At 33.4% G+C, this 12,166-nt stretch overlaps 1 protein-coding gene across 2 annotated transcripts; it reads left to right on the top strand.

Annotated features, from left to right (window-relative positions):
- Positions 1-186: 186 nt before the first annotated feature.
- Positions 187-11,086, top strand: Posh (SH3 domain containing ring finger posh). Of its 2 annotated transcripts, XM_072899855.1 has the most exons (13): positions 187-1,577; positions 1,672-1,786; positions 1,873-1,971; positions 2,052-2,188; positions 2,259-2,385; positions 2,465-2,788; positions 2,963-3,258; positions 3,468-3,817; positions 3,886-4,082; positions 4,173-4,315; positions 4,786-4,953; positions 5,858-5,971; positions 6,125-11,086. In XM_072899855.1, the coding sequence occupies exons 1-13, from the start codon at positions 1,099-1,101 to the stop codon at positions 6,306-6,308; spliced, it is 2,733 nt and encodes a 910-aa protein (XP_072755956.1). In that variant the 5' UTR covers positions 187-1,098; the 3' UTR covers positions 6,309-11,086. The 2 variants fall into 2 exon arrangements, with proteins under 2 accessions (XP_072755956.1, XP_072755957.1); XM_072899856.1 differs by lacking the exon at positions 4,786-4,953 and having other exon boundaries at positions 190-1,577.
- Positions 11,087-12,166: the final 1,080 nt, after the last annotated feature.

Raw genomic sequence — 12,166 nt, 5'->3', positions numbered from 1 at the left:
CGCGAAATAAATATGCGCCACAAACGTATAAAATATATAGATGGAAATGACATGCTTAAACGACTTCTTTATTCTAATTGGTTAATCGATGTAGTTATAGAATGCAGTCGATTTGACGCTACAAACCCTTCGTTTTCTTCGTAATATTTCCCATAGTTTATCTTTTTTCTTTATAAATAAAAAGCAAAATATTTTTGTGTGTAAAAATATTTTTACACAAAAATGCTGCCAAACTGAGTAGAGCATAATAATCAGATATATGCAGTATATTCTTCATATATGTGTTTGCAAATGACTTTTTAAAAGTGCATCGAGAGGCGGAAACGACGCGTTTGATGAACGAGAAGGTCAACGGAATCAACCTGGAGTCAACGGTTGGATCGCAATAATAATAATAACAACAACAACAACAACGACGACGACAATGTTGTCGTCGTCGTCGTCGTCGAGTTCATCGTGCGACGATGACAACGTCGCAGACAATACACGGGGATTCGTGGAACTGGAACGTTCGTTGCCACTTGCTGGAATCGACGTGCGCGATTGATCGATGTCGTGGCTGCGATGCGCGCGAGGCTGTGTCGCCGTCGCCGAGCGACAGCCGAGACCCTAATCAAGCCATCGGTTCACCGAGTTGATAAGCGGCTACGAGGGCGCTTATCTTCCGACCACGTTTCTTCCCTTTTCCCTTCTTCGTCATTCGAACGAGCGCGAGGAAAAATTCAAAAGGGAGAGAGCGAAACGGAGAAGTGTCAGACATAAAGGGATTAAAATTTTTCTATCGCACAGTACCGGAACTGCAACCCGTCCGTTTATCTCTCTATGCGAGAGTGAGAGTGCAACGGTGGATCGCGTGTGTCCAAGAGAGATCGCCGGAAGGCGTGGAGCGGCAGGAAAAAGAGAGAAAGAAACAGAGAGAAAAAGAGAGAGAAAGAGTAGAGTAGATGTGGGGAAGGGAATACGTTTCGATAGAACGAGCGCGGGTGCAGCGACGAGGAATCCGGAATAGGTAGGTAGGTAGGTAGGTAGGGGGATACCGACCGATCAGCGGGTGGTCCGCGCGGTTCTTCGCGGGTGAAGGTGAAATTCATAGTCACGATGGACGAGTGTATGCTGAACGACTTGTTGGAGTGTTCGGTGTGCCTGGAACGACTTGACACATCCAGCAAGGTACTGCCGTGCCAGCATACGTTTTGCAAAAAGTGCCTGGAGGAGATCGTGAGCACGCACCGCGAGTTACGTTGCCCGGAATGCCGGGTGCTCGTGGACACCAAGGTGGACGACCTGCCGCCAAACGTGTTGCTGATGCGAATCCTCGAGGGAATGCGCAACGCCGCGCCGAAGAACCAAGCCAAGTCGGTGTTGTCGAGGTCTTCCGGGGGCACCGCCGCACCGCAACGGCTGTTCGGCGGCCACCAGGTCGCCCCGGCGCCTATAGTCACCGCCAATCTTGCCCCCGCCGTTGCCATCGCTTCCGAACCGGCGATACGACATTCTAACGCCGCCGCTAAGCAGGTACACTTGCACAATCAAGCGTACGGAAGGGCGATCTACGATTATGTTTCCAAGGAGGCAGGGTATGTTCTCTACATTTTGCTGTATACCTATAATTTAGTTTAATACTTGCACTTGTAATATATACTATTATTTTAATGTTATTTACTCTTTTAGCGATTTGAGTTTCAAGAAGGGTGATATAGTTATTCTTCGAAAGAAAATTGATAAGAATTGGTACTTTGGGGAATGTGGCAATAATCATGGTGTCTTTCCGCTCTCTTACGTTCAGGTACAAATAGCAAAATATTCTTCTATTCTTTGTTTGTTCTATTGTTAACTTTAATTTACTGTGATTTACCCTGTCATGATTTGCAGGTGATGACACCTTTAACGCCACACGTACCTCAATGTAAAGCATTATACGATTTTAGAATGACAAATGATGATGAGGATGGTTGTTTAACTTTTAACAAGGTATTTTTTCATCATGTTTCTTCGTTAACTTGCTTTTTATCACATATGTGTATAAAAAATATGTATAAATATGTTCTCAGGGAGAAGTAATCAGTGTTATTAGAAGAGTAGATGAAAATTGGGCAGAGGGTAAACTCTTGGATAGAATTGGCATTTTTCCATTAGCTTTTGTAGAGCTAAACAGCGTCGCTAGAGCTCTGATGAAACTTTCTACTAAGTAAGTAGAATGATTGATATAATTTTATGGTATTTTAAGTGAATTTATATTTAAATAATTGCTTAATCAGTGTACAGCCAGGACCGTCGAGATTAGCCCCACCAACTCCAACGAACGAAGAAACTACGCCGTTGATACCAACCGATCATACACGTAATGTGCAAACAACCAGTCAATCTCGATCACAATTGGTACAAGTGAGTTAAAATGTAATCTTTTTGAATTAGTTATGTCAGATACATTTCAATAAATGTATTTTGTTATTGTATTGTGCAGAACGCTGCGTTACCAGTATCTGATTCTGTCTCAAATGTCTCGTCTGGCGGCAGCTCTACAACCACTACTCCGAATACACCTAATAGTTCGACCACGTCCAGCAGTTCCAGTACTGCTCCGAGCAGTCCTGGCAGTCCAGCGACATCACCGCCCGCAGTTGGGAATAGACATAACGTTAAACGTCATAGTTTCACTGCCGTGAATACAGGTCATCATGCTCATCCCCATCATAGACATAGTGCTGAGATACTTAGTCCTCCAGTAGACAGTGTCCCTAATAACGTCAATAATAGTGGAGGCAATGAATCGTTTTCCTCTTTACAAGTAAGAAAACGTTTCCTGACAATTTCTCTATGAACAATTACATGTATGGATTAATCTTGATCAATGTATATCTTCATATTTTTTTTTTTTTTGCATTTTATAATATCTTCTTTCTTTTCTTTTTTTCTTTTCTTGACAAGAATTTTATGTTAAATAAATTTTTTTCTATTCTAGGTCAACAGTTGTACAGATCACAATCTTCGTCATAGACGAAGCGGTAGCAGTGATCTCGTTCTTGCTCAGCAGAGTGCACCCGCTAATCAGACATCGAGTGCATCTGGCGCGACGCATTTACCAGCGGCGTACGTAGCATTATATCCGTACAAACCTCAGAAAGCGGATGAGCTCGAGTTGCGGAAAGGTGGGATTTATATGGTGACAGAACGTTGTCAAGACGGATGGTTCAAAGGAACGTCCAATCGCACCCAGAAGTGCGGTGTCTTCCCTGGAAATTACGTTGCACCTGCTAAGTACGTTTATTTTCTTTTTTTCATTGCCTATTTTGTAAACCTAGCTATTGTTTTTTTCCCATTCTTTGTAGCGCACAATTTTGACATGCGCATATAACAAATGCTTATCAAAATATTTTGACGTTTAAGTAAAAACACTACTTTTTTTATTACAAAAATTGTTGCATGATTAGTATCACTACATTTATACATAATCAAACCTACTACAGATGTCAACGTGGACTATGTCGCGGATCGCCAAACTCACCGAGCCAACATCAAGTTTCGCCATTATCAAACGCAGTATCGAATGCCGAGTCACGTTTAGCTGTGACATACACGAAGAGCAAAGGTCCCGCGCCGCAACCTTTGTATAACCCTCGCGCACTGCCGCCGCCTGAATTACCGCCACGGGCTATCAGTCCCTCTTCGACGACCGTGTCTTCATCCTGGCATGGCAGCGCTGGTCAGCCGAGTCAAGGACCAAATCAGGAAACTAGTCCGCCGCGACACAATGACCAAAACGCGATCGCTACTCCGCTCGGACGTAGTCATAGCGTAGTGATGACCTCAAATATCCGTATGTATTTTGAGTACATATTGTGTTGTGAATAAACGCTCTTTTCTTATAATCGTATATCTTTCCAGCTTCACCTGGTAAACAAATTGCGGTGTCTTCATCGTTACAACCTGTGGGTCTTAATAGCGCTAATAATGGCTGTAGCAGCGCTACCATTTCCACTCCTTCCTCTTCCGCAAGTGATATGAATAGAAGCCCGAACAGCACTCTGCGAGTAGCAGCGTCCTCGAATGCTGCCGCAGCTACGTACAGAACTACGGAAAAGGTATTTTATTTCTATAAGAAATAATTCATATGTATACATATCATTCTGACAATATTAAATAATATTGCTATTTATGTTGTTAATTTATAGCCAAAGGAAAAAAAGGATAAATGTGTCTCCTTGATGCGACGCTTGACCAATATTAAAAAGTCCAAATCACCTCCACCAGCGACATATTCGATGGATAACCCCGTATTCGACGATGGTAATTCCGTCAATCCGATGCACGTTCGGTGAGTAATTTCGGTTATCGTGAATTTATTGATATACTTGTACGTATGTGCATAATTTATATTATATTATTCTGGAAATCAAGAGCAAATGTTAATCTTTAATTTGCACGTTTTGTTATCGATTTAATTTGATGTGTATTTTATGCTAATTTCCGCATGCATATGTATTATGTGTATATTACGAGAATAATGTTCTCACATTATCGCACAATCTTGACATGTACATGCGCGTATAACGAATGTTAGTCAAACTGTCTTGATGTTTAAATATAAGCGCTATTTTTTTTGTTGCTGAAATCGTTGCATGATCGGCATTGTTATATTTATTCATATGTATAGAAAGTGGCGAGCAAACACTCACGGATAATAAAACGTTTATTTTAACATCATGCTTTGCAGCATGACATCAATTGCACGCTTTGAAATGTTTGTCTAATAAATTGTATTGGGGGATGGGGCGACAATCGCAGATCGGGATCTTGTCCAAGTCAGTTGCTACAGGTGATACCTACACAGGAATTAAATGCTTCAAACAGTCAACACCGCTTATGTCCAGGCTCTGTGCAAGGACACGTCACATCTTCACAGAGATTGAAATACAAAGAGAGACCTTCCTTACCAGTGTCAGTAATTCAGAGGTTAGTCGTTTGTGATGCAAATCAGATAGCAGATAAAAATTATAATGAACTATAAAGTATATAACACAAAAAATATATACATATTTTTTTGATGGAATTAAAAAAGCAGTACATTATTTTATGACGGTAATGAAAATACTTGATATATATTTTTATAGAAAGCTATTGTACAGGATGACAGTTATTTTCAACAAGTAAACTTTCTGTTCTGTATAAAGTCAAAATTCTTTTATTTTAATCAATAAATCCTTAATTTTTTTTAAACAAAGACGCACTTGTGTTTAAGTTAATGTGCGCACTTGAGAATTTTGTATAATCCTCTATCTGACTTATATTTTTTACATTAGCATTTGCAAATGATTGTGTGGTAGAACTGCATTTCATTTTCAGGTAAGCTTAGAAACCTTTAAAGAAAGAGAGAGAGAGATTACTTTTATATAGTTTATTTTACACTGTTATATAATTAACAGCATATAAGTAATACATTTATATTTATATCATAGATTTTTTTAATTTTGTAAGATAAAGTTTATCTTTTATAAAGATATGGATATAAAATAGCAAAGTACAATTTAGAGAATTAAAGAAACTTGAAATTTGATTTTATATATAATATATATATATATATATATATATATATATATATATATATATATATATTTAGCATGTTTAGAAAATTGATTGTGATAATATTGAATATTTATTAGGCATAATTTTTAATGTATTTTATTTACTTATATACATGTGCTTGTATGTGTGTATGATGTCTTGAATTTTTCTTAGTGTACAATGTTAGTATTTCACGCACATCATATTCATATAAAAAATTTTTATTGTATATTGAATAGTTTTGTATTATTGTAACACCAATTTTTTTACATTAACCCTTTATATTTTCACTTAGATCTGGTGAATCTGGTGCAATGGTGTGTCCCACCGTCGGAAATCACCATCGTAAGAGTAATTCTTTAGACGCTGGAATGGGAAAACAAACAAAGCAACAGTCGTCACGCGATCGGTAAGAATTATTTTCTCTTTATCTCTCAGTTTTGTCGTTGATTATAAAAACTTATTACGTTTTCACTTGTCAGTTTTAATTTTATTAAAATTACTAATTTTACGTTTAATTATTATTATTTATTTAATGATGATTAATTGTACTTAATTTCAGCGATCGGGTGTACAGATTTCGTTGTATTGTACCGTATCCACCTAATAGTGAATTCGAACTGGAGCTCCGCGTGGGCGACATAATATATGTACATAAGAAGCGTGATGATGGATGGTACAAGGGTACGCAACAACGTACCGGTCGTACAGGACTATTTCCGGCAAGTTTTGTGGAAGCTTTCTGAGACCCAACACAAAGTCGTTTAGTGTTAGAAACTTGTATATAAACTCGGCCTTTTGTGTATAAGTACCGTATTATATTTATATTCAAAGACAGAAGTCGCATCACGAAGCTAACATGCGTATTGTATATATTTGTTGCTGATTTCCTTGGATTTTAGAAATTATTGTTTTTAAATCAATTATGTGCATGCGTATACACGTATGCCGTATTTCAGACTGCAATGTAATATACGCTGAAATTATATATTGTGCACGTGCAATGATGAGAAAATCGGCAACAAAGCAGCATCACTTTCATGCGTCGCGAACTTGACGAATTATCAATGTATGCCGGATATAGTAAGTGATCGATATACCTTAAGTTAAGGAATTGTTACATAATAGGTTGTTACAAAAATAATTGCAGTTTTTTATTTTTTAATGCAATTGTCAAACAATTGTTGAATGGTCAATGTTTAATTCTTTTGTAATTTCTTGAGTTGTTTTCCGCTTCAATGGTTTTCAATTAGTTATCGTTAATCGCAGAAAAATGTGACTCTTTACTTTCAAAGCTTTCGTCTTTGTTACAAAATTTTCGGAACTAATGTTGTACACTTACATATTTTTTATGTTCACGTATGGAAAATGTATGTGCTGTATATGCCATGTGTGCCGATATGTGCAAATTCGTGTTAAAGCATATCCGACGTCGAGTGTACGTTCATTGATAAATGCGTTCCTTGGCTAAATGCTTGATTAATATTACGAACAGTTTCCGCTACATTTCATTTTGAAGTCATACCTCCATACATACATAAAATCATTTTGAAGTCATACCAACCATATCATACATAAAATCGCTTGAATTTGTTTTTTTTCATTTTTAAAATAAATCATGAAAACAGTGAAAATACAATCAAGCACAAATCAGTAGAGTAAATTTCGTGCATTAAAATGTACAGTATATAAACGTAGTTAAATAAAAATTTATTTAACTGTATTCAAAATAAGCAAAGTTAAAAAAAATTGCAATTATTTTTACAACCTATTATTAATGCCGTGAATATAATAGGAAATTTTAGTGCAAAGTAATTATATGCATACTCTATGTATAAATAATGCAATGAAATGAGACAAAGGTTAGTATGAACACGTAATATATGCGTGTTGAGACTACCCGGAAAACTTATACTGCCATTGGGTAATGCAGATTAGTGTTATGAAATGATGAGTCCATTATTATGCGCGACGTTACTGCCATTTAGGAAGGGGAAAGATATTAGTTTCCTATTTTAAAAGCTACTGATTTTTTTTTTAATTCCTAGCTATCTCTTCAATATCTCTATAACATACAAGAGAGAAATTTTGTATAATAAGTATAATTACAAAAAGCTGTTCACAACATTAAAGAAACGATTATTGAATAAGTAAAGAAAGAATTGGCTCGTTTTTATAAACGTTTAAATATTTGCGTTTATACTGGTTTGTATTGGCCGGTGTGTCTTGAAATATTTAAAAGATTGTAAATTTTATATTATTTGTTGATTAACGCTTCTTTGACTTCAAATTTTATTTTATTAATCTGCTATTATGAATCAGTTTATTAGCCAGGACGACTTATTATATTTGAAAAGAGAGGTATTGAATCAGCTTTTCAAATATTATTTGAGAGCAAAACTATCATTTTAAAAGATCGATTTTTATTAAAAACCTTTTTTATATTTTTTCTTAAGTTATTTGATCATTATTGTATTATACATTTCATGCTGTGTTTAATGACTCGTGTTTTTACATCAGTTTTATATATATAAAAAGAAAAAAAGCAAACAAACATTTTGAAAAGCATAAATGCTAATTTTATTATTAACATTGTTTAAGACTGGATTATGTTTGGAAATTGTTTGTTAAAATTAAAAAAAAGTCTTTTCTTAGCAGGTATATTTATTACAATATGCTATGCAAAGAAAAATGTTCCATTTTAATAAACAGTTTGGATTGTTGTAGATAATTTAGCTAAGGTATTTAGAGAAAGGCCTTGATAAGCGCAATGTTGATGTAGTATTATATATTTGATATGTACATACCGGTTTTATACTCAATTTTTAACTTGTTTTATAATTTATAACGTTATACACAAGCATCCATGGCATGACGAGATATTAGTTATTTCAATAGCTAATTCGAAATAAATACGAAATAAATTAGTGCTTCCATTGTCTGATTAGTGATTAGTATTTAGATGAGTTTTGTTATGTTCTCTATATTTTCTATTATTATTATTAAACAATTTTACATAATCGGTTTTTATAAATCTTTATATATGCGTTGTTGAAAAATACATTTTACTAATTTAATAACGATTATCATTATATTAATTATCATTATATTAATTTCGCAATTATCTTTTATATTAAATTGCGAGAACTTCAATTTCAATATGTTATTCAATGATTTTTTTATCTCAGACTAATATACATACAGTACATATAGTCCGCATGCATAAATATATAAAAAAATATACACATGCATCTAAAATGCTCAATTTATTAACGTTTATGCATATATAATTCATATATACGTTTACATATTATGATTGAATTTAAAAATATGTGTATTGCACAAATTCATAATTATGAGCAAGAAACACACATGCCATACATACATACATAATTTATCGCATATGTATATGCATGCGTATGTACATTGATATAAATATATATTTATATTAGTTATGATATATTTAATGATATTTGTACATAATTATAATTTTACCATAATCTTGATATTGTAGAAATCTGCAGATGTTCTGTCACTTGAAAATAGAGACAGAATCTTATGTATATGAAGTATAAAAATACACATATAGTGTTGTACGAAATATTATAAAGGCAAAAGTATATAAATAGTATATGTACAAAGATTTTGTTTATTTATCTATTATCTGTTCTCTCTCTCTCTCTCTCTCTCTCTCTCTATATATATATATATCTCGTTCTCGCTCTCTCTCTCTCTTTAATTAAAATATTTAATGAAATCAAATGCAAAAATGCACTTCAACGTTATTATTTTGTATTCTCTATTCTATCTTCATAACAAATTGCTCAACATATAAGATGTAAATATAATTTTAACATCTGCAAAATTCTACGATATGAAGAGTTTCATTGTCTTTATTGAAATGCAAAGCAAAACAGAACAATTTATGTTATTATCGTGCAACAATCGTACAAAGGATAACGAAAGCGTCCATTTCTGTCCTTTGAAATTAATTAAAAAAGTGTCGCCTGTAAGCTTGTGGATGAATGATTTGCTCCGATCAAATCTGGGAAAATAAAGAAAAATAGAAAGGATTGTGTAATCGATAAGATCAACGAAACTTACTGATATCGATGAAGTCTTCGAATACGAACAAAATGTGACTTAGATATTGAATGTCTGTATACACATATGGAAAGCTATAATTTTATAGTTATTCTTCTGGATAAAAGGTGGTTGAATATATTTTTTATGTATCACACAATTCGGCGCGAAAAAAAAAGAAAACCGATTGATCGTTGAATCGAATTTAATCGAGTGTTAGAATTAGTGAGGAAAAAATATCTCTTACACTCTTTTACGCAAGGGGCCACACTGGGCATGCTGTAACAAAGTCGGCAGTCTATTGTAACGCGATATTTAGAAAAAAAAAACGGAAAAAAATGATAGAAAATAAAATATATATACTATAATATATATACATATATACGTATTTATATGGAAAAAAGAACTTATCTATTTGTGTTCACGCGCGTATTCGAATCATTATTATAATCTATTGCATTTGTATCATTCAAGCCATTTTAACGTCATTACGCACAATGTATTGCATATGTTTTGCGTTTCGATTTTATCCATCCCTGACAAATATGTAAGGATATGAATTTTCATACGAGTTTTTTTACACCTCCTTTAAGATACATCTTTTATCAGTCTTTATGACTTCTCCATAGACGATTAAATTATATAATTGAATTCCTTATGTTATACATATTTAGAAAAAAAACTATGTAGAAACTTATTTATACAGATATACATATGTGTGTTTTATATATGATGTACACTAAATAATTTATTACTAATAGCTCGTGTAAAGAGGGTACTGTTTGCTGCGGACGGTCCAGATTGACCATGACGAGAGACTAATTTATTACATCATATGTGTATTGTGCGCCAGAAGAATCGGATGCGACATGATCCGTGTAAAATCGTTCTTCGCATATTGTACCTATCGTTGATTTAACATCATTGCTTGTTCGTTTTGCATTCAAGAGTCGCAATGTGTTTCCTAAACCGTTGTTCGCGGCAATAGTCTTAAATCAATGTGTGCATATATGCAAACGTCTCCGTGGGTTGTAAATATGTTATTACTGCAAAATATCTGGCATTCCCGCGACGGTACGATAAAATAAAATTATGACATTATATCCTCGTATACGTAAGACAATGACTCTCTTGCGTTTCACGTAAGTCAGAATCTGTACTAGATTGAAGAACAGATATATAGATAGCATATAGAATGTAAGATGAAGAGTCAAGAGCCTTTGTTTAGACCAAATGTGTTTCTAGCACTTCTTTCGTAAACTTAGAGAATAGTCATTATATACCAATTACTACCTTTACATATGCTACTTACGCTATTCGGTATTTTGTCACTAACGTAATGATGTTCCAACACAAAAAAACTATGTCGATGTCGTGTCCAAGCATATACTTTACACATATAGAAATATAGATATCATTTAATATTTAAATAACATATAAAGTCTGTAATAAATCCTTCATGTGGCTACCACAAATGGCAAGTGTATATATCCCATGTTAACATAATTTTACATTCTTTCGAATCGCTTTATCGAATCATACATTAATTTATTATTACTCGTCAAGTTAATTATTATAAAATTATATTTGATTTTATCATTATTATTAATTGTTATAATAGAAAATCAACACAATTCCAATACACACATTACAGGATTACATACACTGAAAAAAAATTTACTTAATCTAAAAAAAATATTTAGTTCAGTACGTTCAAACAAGTATTTATTTAAATTAAGCAAAAATATATTTGAATTAGTAAAATATATTGTCTATTTTACTATTCAGCAATATATTTTATTGATTCAAATATGTTTTGGCTTAATTTAAATAAATACTTATTTGAACGTATTGAACTAAATATTTTTTTTAGATTAAATAATTTTTTTTCAGTGTAAGTTTGTACGAAGAAAAATATATATTATATAATATATATTATATACACGCTTTTCTCGTAAGTTCCTTAATTGTACAAAGTCGATCAATAATCTGACGCGGAATCCTTTAAACTGCCGCAGACAATATATAGGGAACTGAAGCCACTTTATCGTATTAATTATTAATTTATTAAGTAGTTTACATCGCTTTTTTGTAATGAGATTATTTTATTCGATTATTTCTTGAAAATTTAAAGATTTTTAAAAAATAATTCCTATTCAATATTCCTACTTTTTTCTGGCGTGTATACATTTATAATTTTATTTTATTATGACTTAAATAATATTTTTTGATATATTAATGTTAATTTTTTTTAAATTATGTAGAAACAGCGCGAGAAAGCAACTAAATAAATAAGTCCGTCGTCTTCTTCGAACTTTGTCGATATTTGTCCTACATTTACTATTGTATCTGAAGGTGAATTCGTGCCGACAATGTGACAGTAATGTGACCGTTATATCTTTATTGTGGAAGTTCTTCACATTAGAATTATCAATTGAGTTATGCGTCGGGACTTTATGGAAGTTATTTATAGTTTTTACACTTAATGTACAGCTATCTATATATCCGAAATATATATCCC

This window comes from Anoplolepis gracilipes, chromosome 9 (genome assembly GCF_047496725.1).
Source record: "Anoplolepis gracilipes chromosome 9, ASM4749672v1, whole genome shotgun sequence".
Taxonomy (NCBI): Eukaryota; Metazoa; Arthropoda; class Insecta; order Hymenoptera; family Formicidae; genus Anoplolepis; species Anoplolepis gracilipes.
Note: the sequence above shows the minus strand (reverse complement) of the source record. Positions and strands in the feature narration are given on the sequence as shown.

Excerpts from the sequence above, each read along its gene's own strand:
- Posh (XM_072899855.1), top strand. The coding sequence starts at position 1,099 with ATGGACGAGTGTATGCTGAACGACTTGTTGGAGTGTTCGGTGTGCCTG. Across the intron at positions 2,386-2,464 it reads CTCGATCACAATTGGTACAA|AACGCTGCGTTACCAGTATC; the intron begins GTGAGTTAAAAT and ends TGTATTGTGCAG. Across the intron at positions 3,818-3,885 it reads AGTGATGACCTCAAATATCC|CTTCACCTGGTAAACAAATT; the intron begins GTATGTATTTTG and ends ATATCTTTCCAG.